We start from the raw sequence: 22,625 nt of genomic DNA, 5'->3' as shown, positions 1-22,625 counted from the left end.
GGCTGGTGAATCTGGGCATGCTTTCCCTCTCTGGGCCTTGGTTCCCTTATCTGTAGTATGGGATGGTTTAACATTCTCATAAGGTTTTTTTGAATCTCTAATGTTTTAAATATAAACACATTCACTTCTCAATAGCAAAATATTATACAAATTTGTGTGTGTTTCTTAGAATGGTTACTCTGACCTCTCCAGGGCTTCTGTGCAGGCACCACCTTCGTTTCCACATTGGTTATTTTGCACAAGGAGCTGCGACTTTTTGAATACCGTGGTGTGCTGGAGCTATCTCACACTGTCTTGTAAGAACTGATTGTTAGACAGCCCACTATTAAAAACTAAATTGTGTAAACATAGTTAAATTCTATAATTTAACTCACAGTTTCCGAATTATGTTCCTATATTTTATCATATCTGTGCTCTTGAGGTCATTCCCATGTTTACATGCATATCTGTGTGGTGGAAATGCTCTGGAATGGTGTGGTCACTGTGCTTCTCTTTCCAACTCCAAGTTCAGTGATGTCACCTTGGTGCCTTAAATTGACCGTGGTGGGAGAATTTACACCACCGAAATTGGAAATCAGTAAACACTACAGCCAGAGCTGTCCCAGCATTCCCAGGATCTTGTTTCCAGGGTTTCTTTATTCAGAACATTCTGGCCTCCTCCAAATGCCCCCCACCATTTCTCTAATGAGATCTCTCCCAGGCTTCTATTTTCCCCCTGAGCTGAGCCAAAACATTCCCTCTGGTTTGTAAAGCGTGCTGAGAATCTCAAGTGGAGCTATTTTCTTTCTGTAACTGAGGAGCAGGTCTCACAGCTCATAATTACCCTGTGGTTTTCTAGCCGGCACTTTACCTGGGGTGCTTGACAGAGCCTAGAGGCAGGCGCGCACGTGTGTGTGTGTGTGTGTGTGTGTGTGTGTGTGTGTGCATGTTGGTGTGCTGGGGATGAGGGGCTGGGGAAGGAGAAGTCAGACCACATGAGGCTTTCCTGAGGTTTCAACTTGAAATCCGCATAGCAACCACAGGCCTAGGGGAAGAGGAGCATAAAACTGAAAGATGGAACCTCCTGGTTATTAGCTTCCCTGCTTGGCTTCCCATGAGTGTCCCCAGGGGACCATGTGCTCCTCAGTAATGAGGCCCCGCGCTGGGTGTGGAAGTCTCCGATCTCCAGCATCCAGCCTCCCAAGGCAGAGCTCCAAGTCGGGGAGCTCGGCACCTCATGTGAGTTTCTGAGCGGTAAAGGGCTGGGTGGTCATGCTGCATCATGGAGACAGGACGCATCTGGAAACAGGAAAACCTGTTGGTGGATGGTGAATCGGGTGTGTGGGCCTTGCTTGGTTCTCCTGGGGTTTGACCATGGCTTCTGGGCTCTAGGTCCTGGGCATATAGTGAGTCCATTCACTGAGCAAATCACCCAGCCCCAAATGTTCCTCCCTCCAGGATGCTTCCCTGACTTTTTCCACGAAGGAGCCATTCCCTCTTAGCTCCAAGCCAGTGTTGGGATACTCAGGGATTTCCGGCCAGTGATTCATAGGACAAAAGTTTCCCTCAGCTGGGAATTTGTGTTCTTGCTCTGTGCTCTGCGCCTGCGGGAACCTTCCACAAGCAGCGCCCCTGCAAGGAAGAAACTGTCCACGACTTGGATGGAGCAGCCACCTGGCACCCAGTAGGTACTCAGTAAGGGTCTGTGACTGAGTCACAAGACACTGAGTTAAGAGAAAGAGTTTGAGTGGTGTGAGAGCAGACCTTTAGGAGGGAGGCGTTGGGAAGAAGCTCAAATCTCTCTCTCTCTCTCTCTCTCTCTCTCTCTCTCTCTCTCTCTCTCTCTCCTTTCTCCTCGGAAAGCCTCTGGCAGAAGCTGCACCAGCTCCCCCTGGACGGCCTCTGCCTCTGAGGGCCACCCCCTTTCTCTCAATTGCCCCTGCATCCCCAAGGGTTGGAATGGGCAAGGACAACAACTTCCTGTTCTGGCTGATCTCTGAACTGCACTGTTTGTGTGGCTTCTGAGTGACACCATCACCTGTGTACCCAATGCCCTGAATTAAACTTTTGAAATACTTAGAGTGATTTTTGTTTTCCTGACTGGTATACTCCCAGCCTTATACTTTCCCTACCCCCCAAGCAAGGTGACCAAGTAGGGTCTATTTTCTTAGCCCAGCAAACGGCAGGTGACTGGAAGAATGTTATTGGAGATGCAGTTATGGAAACCCAGGGCTGGCTGCCTGGCGGAGCTCTCCCTCCAAAGGCCCCAGTCTCTGCTTTCTTCTGAGGATCCCCCACCCCGGCCCCTGCCTCTGCACCTTTAAAGGAAAGCAGGCGGACGTCTCAGCTGGGCTCCCTCCAGCAGTTGAAATGGGCGACCTGGTGGCTTTGCTTGGGATCTGCTCTATGTAAGCTCTGGGTTGGGGAACAGAAATAACAAAGGAGGAAAGAAAACCCCTCCAGAAACACAAACCCCAAGGTCTCTTCTTCCTTCCAGGGCTGTGATTTCATTTTTATTCACATCTGTCCTGTCTCAGACTCCTTCCTGGCCATTCCAAACACCTGGAGCTGGGCATCATAGCTGCAATCCCCCCTTCTGGTCCCCCCAATCCCCCAAAAAAGTGGGTGCTGTGGGGAAAAGAGGCAGAGAAGACTAAGAGCTGAGGAGTACTGGCATCGCGCAGGAGTGCACATTTTTGTGGAGCGAGCCCCATGCCAAACGGCACTGGAAAGCACTTTCAACTCGTGTGCCTGAAGAGAAAAATAATTAAACTCTTCTGTCTGGGATCACCTTGCTTCCCACATCCCCTCACTTAGGATGTTTCGTTCCCACTGAAGCATGTGATTGGAAAACAAAGGTAAATGAGAGCAATTTATTCCCGGATCATTTTTTTTTTCCCCTCCAGCAGGATTAAAGCTGCCTCAGCCATAAAGAGTTTACAAACTCTGAAGAAAGATAATAACTTCCCTTCTCACAGCCCGGTCATGGGGAGGTAATGCATGTTTCCAATCATCTGAGAATGTGACTCAAATGGTAAGTTTTATTTCACTTTAATCCGCCTGCGAGTTCACGTTCAAGGTAAGAGGGCTCACAGCCCTGCAAGGCTAACAGTTTATTAACTGCAGCATCACCCAGGTGGAGGAGGAGCTGGGCTGGTTTACTCTTGCCCTGAAGCCTGGCACCGGTGATGGGGGCCTGGCGTGGTGCTGAGCGTCCGGAGCACGGGAATGCAAGCAGAGCTGCCACAGAGAAGAGAAGCTCCAGGGTCCTGTGTGGCTCTTTGGGAACCAGCTAACCTGACGGCAACATCAGCACCACCAGATGCCATGGTCGGGGGGCCATGGAGGAAGAGGGCATAGAGCAGAGCTGGAGAACAGAGCGCACACAGTAGATACTGTGGCAGGCAGGTCTCCCAACCTGCAGCGCAGGGTGGGGGAGGGGGAGGTGGTGCAGGAGGTGACAACTTCCACAGGGACTGGGACTTACTTGCTTCTGCACATCTCTCTGCTGCCTGCAGCCTGGCTGCTCAGTGGGCTGCTGTAGAGAAACTTAGTTTGTGGTTCCCTGTTGCTCTATGACTTAGTCACAAGGAGACGCTGAGCCAGCCCCTGGATTACATCTTGCTTTATACATGTATGAGGGGACCATCCATTTGAGGGGAAGGGGAAATGTTTGCCTACTGTGGGACTTTAAGGGCCCCGCTCTCTACATGTAATCCTGGCCAGCACTGCCTCCTCCAGTCCTGTCTTAAAAAAAAAAAAAAAAATGCAGATGCCTCCAGCAAGGCAGCATCTTAGCTTCCTAGCCACATGGAATCTCTTAAAGAGACAGCTCTGGTCTGTTGGGTGGAGTGTTGGTACAGGGAGGATGTTCCTGGTGTGTGTTTGGGGGGGGCAGGGGGTTGCATGGGTTGGCCTCTATTGCACTGGGTAGAGGTGAGGGCTGGGGGAGACTTGGTGAGCCACAGGCCAAGGCCCAGTCCAGCCATCCTGACTGCTTCTGCTCGCAGCCCTCCCAGGTCTCCCAGAGGTGCCTGTAGCCTCTGTGCCTCTGTTTGAGGCAGGAAGTGCTGGCTGACAGCTCTCTTGGTGACATGGGGCCCTGTCAGATCCGTCAACCTTCCTCAGGCGTCACTGCACAGAAGACCAAACATGCAGAGTTCTGAGTGTGTTTGGGCTGCAGAGACTCAAGAATGAGGCATAAGCACCAGCCTCGTTCAGAGCCAGCCTGAGAGCCTGGGCTGCCGCCCTGAGGCCCAGTGCAAGTGGGCCTCTACTGCCTGCCTGCGGCTTCTCGCTTTTTTTTGCCCCAGCTGTCTAACCTGCTTCTTGTCCTACCCTCCCTCACCTGCCTTGGGAAACCTGGTAGTTGCCTTAGCACAGCCAAGGTGACTGCTTCCCTGACCACTATGCCTATCTGTCTATCTATCCTCCGCCCAGCTCCAAGGTGGCCACTGGGAACATAACAGTGAGCAATCCGTGGTCCTATCTGCATGGAGTGTGAAGTCTCACAAGAAACAGACAGAAACTGTGGGCGCAGTGTGCCAATGTCCCACATGGGACTGCCCATGCTCAGCCGTGGCCTTTGCTCGGCAAACTGTGGCTCTCGAGCCACAGGGGCTCTTTGGTCCCTTGAGTGTGGCTCTTCCACAAAATACCACAGCCTGGGCGAGTCTATTTTGAGGAAGTGGCGTTAGAAGAAGTTTAAGTTTTCAAAATTTGGCTCTCAAAAGAAATGTCAATCGTTGTACTGTTGATCTTTGGCTCTGTTGACTAATGAGTTGGGTGACTACTGCTCTAGGCCATGGCCAACACGGTGCTCTCCGGTGCATCTGCCATCACACCCTCACGGCGCTTCCTGCCTTTCGTGTCCCCCTTGACACGAGGCTCGAGGGGATGCAGGGCCTCGCTCACAGACACTGCTGCTCTGCTCATCTGTTCACTGAGAAAACTATTCCTCCCACGGCCTGCCTGGCCCCACTGGCCCCTTATTTGAAAAGACCTGCCCTGAGTGAAATCACTGCTGGGATGAATTCTAACACAACCCCCGCCACACTCTCCTGAGCCCAGTTCTCAGGGAAGCCACCTTTTGCTGAAGACCTGTGCCCTCTGGTCAGCCGAGGCTTCGATCCAGAAATAACTGAGAGCCAGGGAGTGTGAGGAGGAGGAGGGAGTCAGGGACAAGGAAGCTCAGGCAGGCCCAGGCCCGGCTTCCCACGCCCAGGGAGCCCTGAGCTCTGCTTGCATTCTTTTCAGAAACCTGAGCCCCCACCTTTCCAATTTCCGCTTACACCTCTTCTTCAGTCCCCGCCCTGCCTCTGCGTGACAGCGGGGCATGCATGCAGCCTATCTGGGGACCCAGGAATCCTATTGGATATGCCAGTTTAATGAAATACTTGCAGTTTATTAAACACAGGCTTCCCTAAGCCCCCAGGGCCTGTGGGTATTTGAAAGCCGAAGGTAACCCCCAGCTACCACAGATGTAATTGTTACATGTGTCCATGCATTCCTGCAGCAACCTCAAACTCCCGCTCTTAAGCGGCACACAAAATTAGCAACATAAAGTAACTCCTAGTCAGACAAGACCGTGAAATGTGGGGAAACTCTGCTGCGAGGGGCTGCCCTGGCCCCTTGGGGCCTCTAAAAGGATATGAAGTTCCCATTGCTTTGAAGAATTGGGAGACTGCGTCCCCCCCTCCCCGCCCCAGGCTGTTCATGTTTGCAGAATTGGTTCATTATTAGCCAGGCAGGCCTCGCTTGTCAACGTCACATGATGTAGTTAGGATATTTCAAGTCCTGTTTCAGCCATGGAGTGCTTCGGGTGGCCGTGGGGCTAGCAGGGCGCGCCACTTCCGCTGTCCGCAGACTCCCTCTGGAGCTGTATTTCTGTTCCTCCTCCAGTGGGTGGCTGGGGGGAGCTGTCCACAGCCTGGGAGGGGCCATGGGGAAAGCCAACGTGGCCTGGAACCGGTTGCTCTGAACCCGGGGCAGGTGGCTCCTCGGGGATGTCTTCCCATTCATCAGTCTCCTCGGCCTGGGGCCTGCAAATCAGGGGTGAGGGGCTGACGTGGAAGCAGCAGACGAAGGCCTCCAGGGAGGTGCCTGCCTCTACGTGGACCACCATCTGGATGCCCGCGAAGACGACTCTGTTGACGGTGCCCAGGGGGACCTGCTCCAGGAACCTCAGCGTCAGCCCGTTGACCCACACGCAGCCCCTGCGACTCAGGGCCTTGAGGCTGAAGGCCAGCAGAGCGCTGCCCTGCTCCCGGTAGGGCTCCAGGGACAGGTGCTGGCGGGACAGGCGGGGGAGGTGCAGCTGGAGGTGGGAGCCCAGGCCCCGCCCCACCAGGAGCGGGCTGGTGTCGTGCTGCAGCCTCTGGGGGACAGTGGCGAAGACGGCAGAGCCCTGGGTGGGGTGGTACAGGCTCATCCGCAGGACGGTGAGGGGTCTTTCCATGGGCGGGAGCCTGGGGAGGAGGGAACACAGACACACTTAAAGCTCCCTGAGCCCAGACACGCTTGCCCACCTCAGGGACCCCCGGACCACCTCCAGCCAAACAGAGCCAAGCACTGGCCGTGGATGCTGTTATTCTGGCCAAGCCAGGAGGGAGCCAATGCCCAGCTTCTTTTCTCTGGCCCCTGGGAGGGGAGCATGCCACCTGCACTCTGAATTTTCATTTTCTTTTCTGTAACATGGGTATGTCTGACCTTGCTCATGCCAGGTATAAGGCATTCTAGGATGCTGGGTAGGGTCCTGGTGACCTGTTGTAGTTGAGGACCGTTTGGCCTGCTACGTGGAAAGGGAAGGACAGACAGACAGAATGCTCCTTTCTCATTTCTGACAGTCACATGACGAGTGCTGGCCGAGCCCTCCTGCTGGGGTTAAGCAGGTGTAAGAGAACAAGCCCTTGCTTTCCCAAGCGCCCAGTGGATGGGAGAGGTAGGAGCTTCTAGAATTAGGCAGATGGAGAGGCACAGAAGAGGGGAACTCTGCCTGCTCTGGGGAAATCAGAAAGGCTGCCTGGGGACCCGAAGGAGGAATAAAAACAGCTAGCACGTTCCCACGGGAAGCCAGGTGCTTATGGGCCTGAGCACCGTGAATATCCCACCCTCACTGTCTGGGGCAGCAGGCAGATCCTGAGGAGGAAGGAAGGTCTCTTGCTCAAGAACTGATAGGGCTCGTGGAGTGCCCCCGGCAGTATCTGCCACCGCGCGGAACGCTCACACGGTCTGTGCCAGCAGCTCTATCTCCGGTGATGTGTCCTTTAGAATCTCATCGGCATACGTGGGGAGACTGCTTACAGCGGTCAGCTTTGCTCCTGCATGGATTTGAGGAATACAAATTCTACCGCAGCCACCAACCCCATGTGGCCTGGGACCTGCCCCACCTTCCACAGAAACCAACCTTGGACAGGGCCGAGGGGATTTGAACAAAGGATTGTACACTTTCCTGGCACCAGGCTTTTGCTTACACAGTTTGTATCCAGATACTGCTCTTTACGGTTCAAATGTGACCTCTTCTAGAACACTCTTTTCCTCTTTCTGCCCTCGGACCCCCATACAGGAAGATTCCCTGCACCTGAGGCACCTGGCCGACCCCCATGTCAGAGTTCTGTGGGTCCTTGTCTGTCCGGCTGGAGCTCCTCTCTGCCGGTCTCTCCGAGGCCTCCCGAGGGCAGGGTGTGGTCTGAGTAGCCACACTGCTCAGGGCAGACAGGGCCTGGCCACAGCAAGTATCTGGAGGCACATTTGCCAAATGTCTAAATGAGGAGAAGTCCACACACATGGAAAGCACATGAAATCAAGGTTAGATAAACCCCAATTGGACTCTGGTTGTTCAAGGCTGTGAGACAGGGAGCCTGTCATGTGTGGTAGAGGCCCAGTGTCCCTCCTGCCTACTGGACGGACCTGGCTAATGGTGAGGATCTTCCAGTCTCTTGAGGGGTCCACCTGGTTAAGCCCCTCAAGACACTCTCTTCTTTCTAACACACATGTTTACCCAAATACATGCCTCCACCCACATCCCCCTCTGGCCCTAACCTGCTGAAAGCCTCCTCCTGAGGGGTGTGCTGTTGTAAGCCGGGTCCAGGACAGCCAGGTTTGGCAGCCAAGTCATCAGACTTACTCAGAACTCAGAGTTCACTTGTAGGAACCAATCCATGGCTCAGGGACCCTAAGAGAATCCCTCAGAAAGAAGACTTCACCACTGCTCCTGTTACGTATTCTCTGAGCATTCCAGAGAGCTGACAGAAAATTTCCAGGACCTTAGATGTTCTGAGGAAGCAGAAGCCCCGCCCAGCCAATGCCACCTCTGGAACACCACAGGAGGAACACACTCTAGGGTGTGTGCCAGATAAGAAACTACAGGGCCCTGCTTCAGCCCCACTAGGCCTCCTCCCCTCACTATGGGTTCAAATCCCTCTGCCTTCCACCTACCTACCTTACCTCCAAGGGCACATCTGGCTCTGGTACTTTTGCTGTGAGCTTTCTGGAGGAAGTGAATTCTGGCCGGGCACTTGTAAGAATGACATTTCCGGCTGCGGTTGGGATGTGTCAGAATGCTCATCAGTTTTTTTGTTTTCTTTCTTTTTATTTTAGGACAGAAAATAGAAGTGTGACTTCCTGTTGCAGAAGTGCAATCCATGGCTGAGAAGTTGAGAAACTCCAGTGTGGGCCCTTGGCTAGATGCCTGTAGAGGATGGGCTCCCTCCTGGGTTTCAGATTGGCCAGTTTCAATGGGACCCTGGGAGCTGTGTCCAGGGTATTGGCCATGTCCCTCTTCTCACCTGTGAGTCAGGTGGGAGAAAGCACTCTGGGCTTGTTAGAAAGAGGAGCCTCTTTGGACAGAGGGTCAGTGGAGGGGGCCCCACTGCATGTGGGAGATTGTGAAGAGAGAACTACGACTGGGCTGGGTTGTCTTGAGGGACCTGTGGGCAATGTGGCAGCCCCCTGAGATCTCAAAAAATGGCCAGGCCTCGGCAAGGGACAAAACAGCCACTCACCCAGGGTGGCCTCTCTTGTAGGAGGTAACTAAGGCCCTCAGAGGGACAGTGTCTGGCCCAAGGTTCCAGAATGAGTTGGCAGCATAATCCTTTCTCTTTCTTTCATCAAACCCTATCCTGAGGTCTCTAGGGGGGCAAGGTATATAGGGGTGTAGTGCAGGCCAGGCCGCCCCCATCAACCAGCAGGTGCCTCCCTGCTCTGCCTCACTGCCCCCAGGCCCACTGCTTACTCATTGCTCATAGGTGACTCTTGAGGTCCCAGAGGTCTCGGCAGGACACACCCCAGGGGACAATTGAATTTAGGTCCCTCCGGGAGCTATTCAGGGATCCTAGCCTGCTTCCCCTATTCTGGTTGCTTAGTAACTAAGAAGGAAAAACAGAGAACTCTGAAAACAGTGACCTGCATCTGCCTGCCCCAGCCAGTGCTACACCAACACCAGGGGTCTCCCAGGGAACCAATTCCCCAGAGATGGGAACTGTATCTGCCCTTGGAGCAAACCAAGCATTAACCAAAAGCTGGAAACAGCACCAATTCCCATTAACAGGGAAATTAATAAACAAATTGTATAACGTGTACATTGAAATGCTACACAGCAATAAATAGATAATGAACTAATGATGCATGAACTATGTAGATGAAGTTCAAACCCATATGCAGCGCAAGAGAAGCCAGGCACAAATGACACAGATGGATGATTCCATTTCTATGAGGCACAAGAACAGGCAACACTAGCCCATGGTAACAGAGGTCAGAATATGGAATTGTATCTGTAGAGACTTACCAACTTGCGTATTGGCTTCTTGGGGCTGTCATCACAACGTCCCACAAGTTGGGTGGCTTAAACAACAGAAATGAATTGTCTGGCGGTCCTGGCGGTTAGAAGCCTAAGCTTGTTTGGACTTGTTGGAGGTGTTTCCTCCACAGGGCTGGAATCTGCTTCTGGTGGTCTGCTGGCAAATTCTGGCCTTCTTTGGCTTGTGGAAGCATGACCCTGAGCTCTGTCTTCGTTCATGGCATTCTCCCTCCAGGAAGTGGCTCTAATCACAGCATTCCAGGAATGCTGCTTGGTTTGTGAGGGAGCCATGTGCAGTCTGGGCAGCGAAGCTAGAGCCCAGGCTCTTGCCAGTACCACCCCCCTCTCAGTAGAGACGGCTGTACTTCTCGGATGGATGGATAGATGGATGGATGGATGGATGGATGGATGGATGGATAAACAGAAACTCATATGGCCACTTTGAAGAGCTTCAAGGGCTGTAAATGCACATGGGGCTGAGCCTACAGAGTGGAAGGTGGTGGGCCATGTTCTACAGACTTTTTTCTTTGCCCATCGATCTTCCAAGCCCAGACTGCCTGGCTGGTTCTCTGGACCATGGGAAAGGGCTCCTGATTACCTTCCAGTCTCAGTAATACTCAGGTACTCCTGCCCATCAGGACAGTAGGGCAGTGGGCCATAGGCAGAAGCCTGGCAAAGAGCTTTGCTCCCGCCACGTGTGTGACCTCAGGTTAGTCCTCTTCTTCTCTGAGTCTTACTTGCCCACCTTTGGGGATGGGACTCCTCCTCCCCACTGTTCCCTGCAATGGTAAGAGGAGGGCTATGTCCATACTCTCTGGCATGAGAGAGTGGGCGGGCAGCAGGAATGTGTTCATGGCTCCTGTGTAACTCGGTTCAGAGAAGTTCCCAGCAAGAGAGAGAACTGAAACTGCCAGGGCAATGCATCTGGCAAGAGGAAGTCCTGCCCAGGCTGCATCTTCCAAAGGCCAGCAGGAAGTAGAATGAAAGCGGGGGAAGGGGAGGTGCTAGTTTCGCTCTGCTTGTCCCCCCGTGGGTAGGATGACCTCCTCCAGTTGGTGTTGGGACCCTGGGATGAGTACATCAGCAAGCAGATGTGCCCTGTCATGTGCTCCTTGGAGAACTCAGGGACAGAACTACAGCTTCCGGAGCTTTCTACAGGCGGGCCAGGCAAGGACTCTGGTGTCAGAGAGACTTGGGTCGGAGGTTTATGTGACCTCAATATGTTACTCAGCCTCTCTGAACCTGATTTCTGCTCTGGAAAATGAAGGTAATTTGTCGTTGTATGTGGGCTAAATAAGATAAATGCCAAGTGTCAAGATCAATGAGACCTATTTGGCTGAACCCTTACCAGCAGAGTAGAGTGAAGAGGCATCCTGGGGAGAGGGGCTGTCAGAGCAAACTAGCAGCCTGCACAAACTCCAAGTTCTCAGAAGGCTCCAGGTTTTGCTTAAAACAAACAATTTTGGAGTTGAATACATAATTTGCATGAATTTAACATAAATTCCCTTGTTAACAATAATGAGATCAGAAGGATTCTCTAGGAAGAATCTCCAGTTTATTGTTTGGGAATGTCCTAACACAGGAGGAGAAGACTACCCACTTTACAGATGAGGAAGCTGAGACTCATAGTAATTAGTTGACTCGGTCACATGTTTGGAAGGTGTCAAAACCAGCACCTGGGTCCAGTCTGTGGGATTCTTGGACTTAACCATGAAGCTATCATGACTGATGGATGGTGCTCTCGTGAATCCAGCTGCTCCACCTTCTCCAAACATCTGTTACAGTACACTAGGCAGAGAGTGGGACCCTGCTTCCAACCCACGCAGCCAATATATTATACTACTGCTCCCCTACATTCTTATGGCCCTCGGCCACCAGGTGGCAGCATCCCTAAACCCAGTGGTCTGCTCTTCAAGGTGCTAGGTGAAGACAGTGAAAATCATGGGACTGCTGGGGAGGAGAGCATGAGGAAGGCCACGTGATCAGAGTGGGATGAGGACAGGGTCCTTGCTTCTCCAATTCAAATGCCCTACCCTGGCCCAGTGTGAATCCACAGCAAAACTCATCAGAGGATGCCAATTCATTGAGCATGGAGATAAAGCAGGAAGTCAGAGCCTGAGGCCCTGGGGGGGCAGCAGTTCCAAGCACAGGTGAGCTCAGAAAGGTTAAGTAACCCACCCAGGACATTAGACTTAGCAGCCAGGATAAGAAGCCAGGTTTTCTCCCTTATCTATAAAATGGAGTGACGAAGATCCACTTTAGGGAAAGGCCGCCAAGCAAGGACATACCTGCAAAGCTCTAAGCCTAGGCCAGGGCCTCATATGTAGTTAGTGCTCAGAATATGGACAGAGTGTTTGTTACTATGATTACCAGGACAGAAGTCTCCCCGTTTCCACTGAGCTCTCAGGTAAGAAAAAGAGCACCTGTAACTTGTGGAGATGGGTGCTGTGAGGGAGGATCCACAGGACCTTGACCTCCAGGAAGGGAACTTAACACCCCAGGGATGGAGAGGACTCCAGGGCAGGCCTCCTGGAGGAGGGGACCACTTGTGCTGACGGCTGCAAGATGGTTAGGAGTTGGCCAGGTGGAGACGGATGGTATGTGGGAAGGTACCTGGTAGAGGAAGGTGGGAGTCAGGTCCCCATATTCTGGAAATGGCTCTGCCACACCTGCTCTATAAGCTAATAAGAATGATAACAGGAGTGGTGCTTGAATTTCAAAACAATAGCATTACCATTTGTTGAGTCTTTATGTGAATTGTCTTATTTAATCCTCTCTGCAACTCCGAGATAAGTCTCAATACTAATCGTATTTCACAAATGAAGAAACTGAAGCATGATTAAGTAACTACTCAAGACCACCCACATAATGTGTACAGGGTTATATTTCAAACTCAGCTCTGATCTTGAAATCTTTACCCTCACCTTCTATGCTCTCCAAGGGCTGGGCTGGGCTGAGCTGGGTGATCTCTCAGAATTTGACCTCTTACTAGTCTCCTCACCCAAACCCTGGTGGGAAGCAAGTGGTTGTCCGGTTCGGATTGCTGACTCCTGTGGCATTCCTCCCAGAGTGCTGGCCTGGGGGAGGCTAATTCCAGCATGTCATAACAAATGCAATAAGTCCTCAGAAGGTTGATGGGCTTCTATATTCAGCAGGGCTGAATACATATTATCGCTTATTGGAATGGTCAAAGGCATTTCCCCAAATCTGAAGATTTGCATGTATTATTGCCTGTTACCAGACGGCTGGAGGATTTTAATCTACATGTTATTGCCTCCTGCTGGCCAAACACCTGAACAGCCAAAGGCAGTTCCCCCAAACTGACAATGTCTACCTTATACTAAACCTTAGCCTTTGATATATATATATATCTGCTTTGCTTTAGGGCAATTTGTGTTAATAAAGAGCCATGGGCCCAGAACTTGGTTACTGAAGCTAAGCCCTCCTCCTACTCTCCCATGGATTACAAATTTGCATTATGTTTCTAGTCTCTTTATTAATTTACACCACAGCACCTTCTCCAGATTCCTGAACCCTTCTCGATAGTGGGAAAGACCCCCTGCATTACTGGCCAGCCTCCTAGCAGAGGTAAAGCTGGTCATTATGGCCTGGGTGGTCTCCATCCACTGAGCTGCAAGAAATGCTGAGAGGAGGTCATATCATTGCTGCCATTCTGGCCATGCCCCTTCCCCTTTTCTAGGGGTCCTTACGAAGCCCAATTTCATTATTGTTCTAACTTCTTAATATATGCCAATTTCACTAAATGCTAAATCCAATAATGCCTGGATCCCCGACTAATTAATGCCTGGGGTGGCTGGAAATTCTGGAGGCCTTCCTGGCTCTTACCTTGGGGTGGGGTCATCAGGCCACAGGGAGCCAGAGCCGATAAGCCCAGCAATCAGCTCATGCTTTTGACCTCTTTTTATCTACTGAACTATAGGGCTGTCCTTTAGGCTGCTCCCCTTGCCTGCGTGCTGTCCCCTCTATCTTCACTGACTGCATCCAGAGCTGCAGAGGTCCAAGGGACAGGAAGGGGTCCTTCATGGGCAGTCCAGCCTTAGCTCCACCATGGACATACTTCACAGTGAGTTGCTTCGCCTCTCTGGGCCTCAGTGTCCTCATCTGTAGGATGGATAATCCTGCCTGCCAACCCTCAACCCATCCCCACCCCACCCTTGCATGATAGTCAGTGTCTTCATTTTGCACTTTGACAGGAGTCGGCTTTTCCTTGGTCAAACAAAGTTGCCAAGGAGTTCTTTCTTTTTTAGTCTAGAACTGGTGTTGAAGAAACACAGCTTGGTCTTATTTAAAGAATATAGCGGGCCAGGAAAGATGTCCTCAAATTCATCACAACACACATCAAACATGGACTTTTTGTTTTTAATTAAGTGAGGTAAAAGCCTAGCATAAATACTTTTCACTAAAATTTAGGAATAAAGCGTATTCTGAAATTAGCGTGCCTTCAAGGCAGATTTTTGGCATTCCATGAAAAACCCTCTGTGGGGCTGTAGGTGGTTCCCGGTGCTTCCCAGTCCTCCATTCAGACCTGACAGCAGCAGGAGGGAAAGCAGCTGCTCCTCTGCAAATAATGCACTGAACATGTTATAAAATTAATTTATTTTATATTACTTAAAGTGGCCATTTTAGCCATTTTAAGTGCACAGGTCAGCAGTGTTAAGCATATTCACAATATTGTGCAACTAATCTCAAGGACCTTTATCCATCTTGCAAAACTGAAACTCTATGCCCACTAAACAACAACTGCTCTTTCCCCCTCCCTCAGCACCTGGCAGTCACCATTCTATTTTTTGTTTCTGTGGGTTTAACTACTCTAGATATCTTGTGTAAGTGCAATCATATGGTATTGCCTTTTTGTGACTAACTTATTTCACTTAGCATCATGTCTTTAAGGTTGATTCTACAACATCCATGTTGTAGATGTGTCCAAATTTTCTTCCCCTTTATGGCTGTATAATATTCCATCGTATGGCTATGCCACTTTTGTTCATCCATTCATCTGTCAATGGACACTGGGATTCTTCCACCTTTGGGCTATTGTGAATGATGCTACCATGAATAGGGTGTACAAATATCTGTTAGGTTTCTTGCTTTTGATTCATTTGGATATATACCCAGAAGTGAGATTGCTGGACTATCTGGTCATTGTTTCATTTTTTGAGGAACAGCCATACTGTTTCCATAGTGGCTGCCAATTTTATATTCCTACCAGCAATGCACAGGGGTTCCAGTTTTTTCACATCCACATTAACACTTGTTATTTAGTGTTGGTTTGCTTTTATAGTAACCATCCTAATGTGAATATAAGGTGATATCTCACTATAGTTTTGACTTGTATTTCTCTAAGGATCATTAATGTTGAATATTTTTTTATATGCTTGTTAGCCATTTGTCTATCTTCATTGGCAAAATATCTACTTACATCCTATGCCCATGTTTTAATTGTTAGTTATTTTTCTGCTGTTAGGTTGTAGGAGTTCTTTATATGTTCTGAATATTAACCCATTATCATATGTAGGATTTACAAATACTTTTCCCATTCTATATCTTGCCTTTTCTTACATTGATTATATCCTTTGATGCACAGAAGTCTTAAATTTTATGTAGTCCATTGTGCCTATTTTTACTTTTGTTGTCTGTGCTTTTGGTGAAAAGCGCCAGGTATCCAAGATAGTCAATAATATCCAAGAAATCATTGCCAAATCCAATGTCATAAAGCTTTTCTTCTAAGAGTCTTGTAATTTTTGGTTATATTTAGATCTTTAATCCATTTTGAATTTATTTGTATATATGATTCAAAGGTCAATTTCATGTGCAAATCCAGTTTTTCTACAAAAGTCATGGTAAGATAAAATTTATAAAATATGTATTACTTAATCCTTTTCAGGAAAAGCTTGTCAGCTTTCCTTTATGTCAGACGTAAAAGTTATTTTTTAAAAAGGTAAAATTTATGGCTGATAAATTTGGTTGACTAGGAATTTCACATGTCTTGATAACAATAAAAAAAACACTCAAATGTAACTTGTAGGTTTTATTAAATTATTTATTTATTTATTTATTTAGCCTTACCTGAGGATGTTTTTCCATTGAGTTTTAGGGAGAGTAGAAGAGAGAGGGAAAGACAGAGACAAACATTGATGTGAGGAAAACACACCGATTGGTTGACTCCTGCACAAGTGTGGCGTGTGTGTAACAACATCAATCTCAGGCAGGTGTGGAGTGAGAGTCAGTGAACAGTCCCTGCCCTGGGTTACTTGTCAGGCACCAAGTCTGCCATTTCCTCTGTAAGCTGGATCCTGTGCCACTCGCTCGCTGCACTTGCTGGATGTCCCTGATGTCAGAGGTTTTCAGGGAAAAGGTTAATGTTATCACTATGTTTTCCTACCATGGCCTCCTAAGTAAAGCTAAGGCCAAATGGTCTCCATCAAACACTGTTCTTTGTGGGTTTAGGCCCTGGACTCAGAGCCCATAAGCAGGCTTCTGACTCTCCCTTCTCCCCCAAAAGAATAGACACACAAAACCCAGAAGTTCAAGGCATTTCCAAACCTTTGAATTTGCTCATAATTTAAAATTCATACTAGAAGCTTGGTTCTTTTAACTGCAGGAGAACACTCGCAAGGAAAACTGGTCACCGTGAGGAGCACTACCACAGTGGGGTTTTGAGAGGCCTGGGCTGCCCACACTTTGTGTCCACTTACTCCTATCACCTCCAACAGCTCAAACCGCTCCCTGCATCTGGGATAGTCATCGGGAGCTGGGAGAGGACCCATGTTTCCTGGAAAGAACGCTGAATCACAGAAGCTCTGGTGCCAAGGAAAGCAGCCTGGCCCCGTTTGAGGCCGTGGGCCTCGAAGGCCACCTCAGGAGGCCGCAGTCACTGTGGGGAGTGCCAGCTGGCTCGATTTTGCCAAAACAAGGGAAAAGCCCTCCAGCAATTTTTGTGAATTTATTTTACAAAATCAAATCGTCTGCTTTTAATTCTCCTTTACTAATTTAATACAAATTGGAATTTCAAAAACCTGCAAAAGACAAAAACCTCACTTTGGAATGGATGACAGATCCCACATGGCCTGCCTTTCAATCTGGACCAAGAGATGGACTTTGGAGAGTTGTGGGGAGCAGAGGCTCTGGTGGTAGGTTTACCCCTGTGCACATGTGCCCTGAGCTCTTGGGGACTAAGAGCCACCTCCACACATAGGATAGGACAGAGGCATTCCAGACTCCCCTGCCTCAGGAACTTACCCTGCAGGTCTCCAGAGCCATGTTCCAGTGGACTTGTGCTTTTGGACCTCTGCCCAAGGAGTGAGTTGTACCCAGAGCGAACTGGCCTCTTCTGTACCCAGCCCCAGATGGGCTCTGCAGTGACCAACCCTCGTGTTCAAGGAGGGTCAGGCCTATGCAGCAGGCAGGCTCGCAGGCAAGTACCAGCCAGTAGGACCCATGAGGGTGTCCTGATAAAGGGCCAAGACCAGCCTGGTTGGATAAGGTGGGCTTCCTCCGAGATGATGCCAAGGCCAGGCCTTGAAGTACCAGCAGGAGTTGGCTAAATTAACAAGGCGGAGCAGGCACCCCAAGAGGAGCAATGCATGAGCAAAGGCTCACCCAGAAGTGTGAGGGAATCAGGCGATGGGACAGCTGTGGGAAAAAGAGCAGGCTGCTACTTGCTCAGACCTCTGCACAGGCACCTGGGGTTCCATTGTCATCACTGCCCCCAGGTCCTCCAGCTCTTCCCCTCCATGCTTTCCCTGCAAGCAGTCCAGGGCTCATAATGGTGGCTCCCCAGTGTCAGCAACCTAAATTCCTTCAATGTGTCACTCTGCTAACCCCAGAGTATTGCCCTCATCCACATGGTTCCAAGCAGCTCACCCCCACCATATCTGCATCACAACCACTGGGAGTGAGCAGAGGGAAGCGTGAGGAACACAGCCCCTCCCTTTAAATTGCCTGCATCACTTCCATTCACATCCTGTTGGCCTGGTCTTAGCCAGTGGCTAGATCTAAGATCTAGCTGCAAGGGAGGCTGGGTGGCTATGTGCTCAGTGACAAAAGAAGGGTTCTATTATTATAGAAAAAAGGGAGACCTAATATTGAAATACAATTGAGTCTTCTTTCCCAGCCTGCTGGCATACTTGTCAAGGCTATAGGAGACTTCAGGAGCTTCCACCTCACCCAAGCTCATAGCTGGGCTCACCAACCATAGAGTAATTCACACAGAGAGAAGTTGACTGCTAACTTGGCACCTCAACACCTGCTATGTTGGAAAACATCACAATAAGCCTTCCACCTTCTTAAAGTGCTTAGAGAGGGGACAGCCTAGCAGCATGATGGCTGTAGTTTGGCTGCGGGGAAGACTTCCCTGAGAGAGGATTGTTCACTTTAGAAGCAGGGCGTGTGAATTGGAGGGTGGCTGATGGCCAGTCTTTGGATGCAGAGAAGGGGATGGGTGAAGGGAGGAAGTTTAGTGTTTATTACTATTTTGTTGTTGTTTGTCAAAATAGACAACATTTCCCTGAATGTTCTAGTTCTGTTCTGAGATGCACACTCACAAAAGGCTTTTTGCTTGTTTTATTTTTATGAAATGTTTTGAAAATGAATTAGTCACATAGTTCACAATTTTTGTAAAGATAGAAGTAGCGTGAGAAGTCTCTCTCACCCCTCCCAGCAGGTAACCGCTTTAGTAAGTGTCCGTGTATCCTTCCTGCTATTCTTCGCGCAGGTACAAGCAAGCATGAGTACGTAATCTAACCACCTTCCTCTTTTTTAAACACTGATGCCATGCTTTGTGAAGGTGCGTTAAGACCAGCCGCTCACGTCCTCCCCAATGATTTCTCACTCTTAAATTTTCTCCCTGTCCTAGGATATTTCACAAAACTAGCTGGAGCCATGACAACAAATATTTCATAACCTTCCTGTGTGACATTTTTCACATATGCTTTACAAATGTGCGTCTTCATTCCTAATCAAATGGCATGGGCAATATGTCTTTTCCACATGGCCCGCTAATATAATATCAAGAACGTTTTCCCCTTCCCTCGGCCCCAGGGGGGAGCTAGATCATGAAAATGGAAAAGTGATGAGAAGATGAAAAATCCTGGCTACAGAGCGCTCTCTCCAAGCGGTTTTCCAGAGGCTCCCCGGGACTGCGTCACCTCACGAAGTGTAAATCACCCCTGGGCATAGCCCAGGGGCCCAGTGCGTGGCTGCTTTGGTTTCGTAGCCATTTGGCTGTTTGACCCAAAGTGCCCCTGCTGTCTGCTCTTGGCCAACCAGGCTCTGGGATGGGCACACACTCCCTGTGGGCCCAGGTCCTGCAGAGACGTGGCTTGTAGAATGGAGGTGTTTCTAGTGGAGGCCCAGGGCCACCGTGGCTCAGTCACCTGCAGGCATGCCTTACTACTGCAGGGTTTGCCGGACCTCGGAATGTCTCCAACATCGTTAAATAAAGCCCAGGGCTCTCAGCTCCACCGTGGAAGCCTTTGTGAGCATTTAGTACAAGCCAAGGTCTGGCTGCCTGGACACCCAGGAACCAGGTGTCAACAGCAGGGCCAGAACTTGGTGAATGCCAGCCTCGCCTGCCTTTCCGAACTTCCTTCTCTCCTACCCTCTGAACCCCAGCACGCACAAGTTATTGACCAGTGTGGCTCAGAGAAACAAAATTTCCCCAGACTCTTGGTCTCAGATATTAAAAAAACAAAAAAACAAAAGAACACACCACACAAGCCCTACTCTCCATGAGGAATTTTATAGTTTGTGGGTGCTAGAGGGCACTGTTGGACAACTTTTGTGTGCTCAAAAACGTATTGCCTGTTTTTGTTTGTGTGTGTGTGTGTGTGTGTTTAATGGGCTATTGTTTTTAGAGAAATTTTAGGTTCACAGCAAAATTAAGCAGACAGTACAGAGATTTCCAAGATGCTTCCTTCCCCTACACACACAGCCTCCCCCACTATCAACCCCCTGCACCAGAGTGGGACATGTGTTACAATCCATGGACCTACACTGACACATCCTTATCGCCAAGGTCCACAGTTCACGTTAGGCTTCTCTCTTGATGATTCTATGGGTTTTGAAAATGTATAATGGCATATGTCCACCATTACAGTATCATGCAAAATACAGTATCATGTGGTCAACCTATTCATCCCCCATCCTGGCAACCACCCATCTTCTTTCTGTCCCAAAGTTTTGCCTTTTCCAATATGCCATACAGTTGGAATCATAAAGTATGTCGTCTTTCCATATTGGCTTCTTTTGCTTCATAATATGCATTTAAGGTTCCTCCATCCATATCTTTTCATGTCCTGGTAGCTCATTTTTTTTAGTACTGAACACTATTCCATGGTCTGGAAATAGTACAGTTTATTTATCCATTCGCCCACTTGAAGGACATCTTGGTTGCATCCAAGCTTTGGCAATTATGAATGAAGTTGTTATAAACAGCTGTGTGCAGGTTTTTAGATGGACGTAAATTTTCAACCTCCTTGAGTGAGTACACAGAAGCATGATTGCTGGATTCGTTCCTGTATATTTTGAGGGTAGGATGCTCAGTGGGGTAGACTGTCCCATATTCAAACAACTTGCTGGGACCCCAGAAAGCCTCTCCTCCTCAGGGCCTCAACTCCCCCCTCACTCCTTCAGACTCCCCGCTCCCTTTTGGTGGCATTGACTCAGTCCACCTTAGCCTCCAGTGAAGAGAAACATCTCTGACTGCACCTTCCCTCCTCTCTCTCTTTCATCTTTTAAGCCGCAAGTGTGAGGGCTTGGCGGATATTTTGGTATGAACAGAATTGTTTTGACAACACACTAGCATTCAAGAAAAACCAAGAACACAATTTCCCATCAAGTTGTCATTCTTTTTCATGATTAACGTCACGGCTCTTATTATTTGGTCTAAGTGTTTGCTGCAAACACAGCCGTATTGCCATTCAAATTGGTTCAGACACTTACTGTGGGGCCCTGAGGGAGTCCATAGCCTCCTTATCCTCTTTTCCTCCTCCATCAAATGGAGGAAGACGGTGACTGCCATCCAGGGTTGTTGTGAAGATTCAAAAGGATCTTAAAACAGGCAAAGGGCTGATAGCAGGCTTTTAGACTAGGACCGTGGTCAGCAAACTGCGGCTCGAGAGCCACATGCGGCTCTTTGGCCTCTTGAGTGTGCCTCTTCCACAAAATATTATGGCCTACGCAAACCTACTTTGAAGAAGTGGCATTATAAGTTTAAGTTTTAAAAAATTGGATCTCAAAAGAAATTTCAGTCGTTGTACTGTTGATATTTGGCTCTATTGACTGATCAGTTTGCCAACCACTGGACTAGACTATACCAAAAAAAGATTAATTGTTGTCATTGGTTTTTAGTTGCTGTAGGAGACAACCTTGAGAGTAAACTATTCCTTTGTTTTCTGAAAATGGCAAAAATAACTCACAGGTTTTGATTTTGAAATAGGCAAGATGCTCTTTGGTATGGAGAGGTTTCAAGAACCAAACTAAAAACATTTGAGAATTTTGTTTTGTATAAACACGTGCAAAGCTGTCTCCCTTTAGGATGAAACTGTGTCTCTGGCCTGTTTGCTTGCAGGAATTTTTTTTAAAAAAAAGAAGGTTCCTGGAATTGGGGAGGGGCAAAATGATTGGGACTCTTGTTTATCCCAGAGCGGGCAGCCACGGACCCCACAGAGGGAGAAAGGCAAGAGGACCCTGGACCTGGGAACTTTGCACTTGTTCACACCCAGGAGCTGTTTTTCTCTCATGCTCTGTAGTTCCTTTTGTCATTCTTTCAGACGTCTGGTCCTGGTTGGGTTTGGGGTATTGGGAGAGCAGCCCTGGCCATGACTGGGGTGAGGACGTCTGGGGACAAGCAGGGCCTGGGAAAGCTTGTTACAGGGGTGGCAGGAGGTCACCAGAGAAAAAGAAATTGCGCGGGGAGCTTGAGTCAGGAAGTGGACTGGGAGAAGAACGGCAACCAGGACTTGAGGGAAGGGTATACCTACCTGCGGGCTCCCAGAAACACTGGGAAAGGGGGCCTGATAGAAGCCAGTCACAGCTTTCCCAAGGAGGGTGTAAGCTGGGTGGGTCTTGTGCCATCTGGGCGCCAAAGAGAAGACCCTTGGAGCAATGGGTGTCTGGGCATCTGGGTTATAGATATGATTTTTCATCTTCGTAGTAACCTAATAGGGAGTTATTATCATGGAGCTTGTTTTACAGGCGAAGAAACTGAGGCACAGAGAGGGTAAGCGACTTGCCCTCAGTCACACAGCTAGATAAGCCTGCTGGTCCCCCACGGAAGAGGCCTTTGCCTCAGCTCTGCAGGAACTGCTGTCATTGACTCCTGCCCAAGGCCTCCTGGTGAGGAGAGTGTCTGGGAAATTCCTGCCCTGGAGAAGCTGGTGGAAGAGTAGCTGGTGGAAGAGAGCCCATTCCTGGATATTCTCACTGCAGTTCAGGACTTGTTATCACTCTGGGGCCCCAGCCTTCTTTATCCAATGAGGCGGCCAAGTCTGCTGGGGATTTCCAGGCAGAGTGCAGCGTGTTTGCAGCGTGGGCTCCGGAGCAGCTTCACAAACAGGTTGACATCACAGGTAGGAGGGGCCATCCCAGCTAGAGGTGCCCAGTTTCCGTAGCTGGGTGGGTCCTTTTCTGCCAGGCTGTGAGAATGCCGGTAGATGGCGCACTGATCCCGCTCCTGTTCTGTGCCAGCCGGAAGACACACAGGTTCAGACAGACCATCCCAGACCCGCTGGGAGGCGCCCACACTTCCAGAGCAAGAGCTGCTTCTTCGCTTTCCTTTTAACAGACACTTATGTAGCACTACTGAATACCCGGACCCATCTGTGTGCTG

At 49.5% G+C, this 22,625-nt stretch overlaps 1 protein-coding gene across 1 annotated transcript; it reads right to left on the bottom strand.

Moving 5' to 3' along the window:
- Positions 1 to 5,362: 5,362 nt before the first annotated feature.
- On the bottom strand, positions 5,363 to 6,446 carry TIFAB (TIFA inhibitor). The gene has a single exon (XM_036424941.2). It carries the CDS (start codon positions 6,434 to 6,436, stop codon positions 5,813 to 5,815), a length of 624 nt encoding a protein of 207 aa, XP_036280834.1. The 5' UTR covers positions 6,437 to 6,446; the 3' UTR covers positions 5,363 to 5,812.
- Positions 6,447 to 22,625: the final 16,179 nt, after the last annotated feature.

This window comes from Pipistrellus kuhlii, unplaced genomic scaffold (genome assembly GCF_014108245.1).
Source record: "Pipistrellus kuhlii isolate mPipKuh1 unplaced genomic scaffold, mPipKuh1.p scaffold_m20_p_8, whole genome shotgun sequence".
NCBI classification, from domain to species: Eukaryota; Metazoa; Chordata; class Mammalia; order Chiroptera; family Vespertilionidae; genus Pipistrellus; species Pipistrellus kuhlii.
The sequence above is the reverse complement of the archived record's forward strand: the minus strand, read 5'-3'. Positions and strand labels throughout refer to the sequence as shown.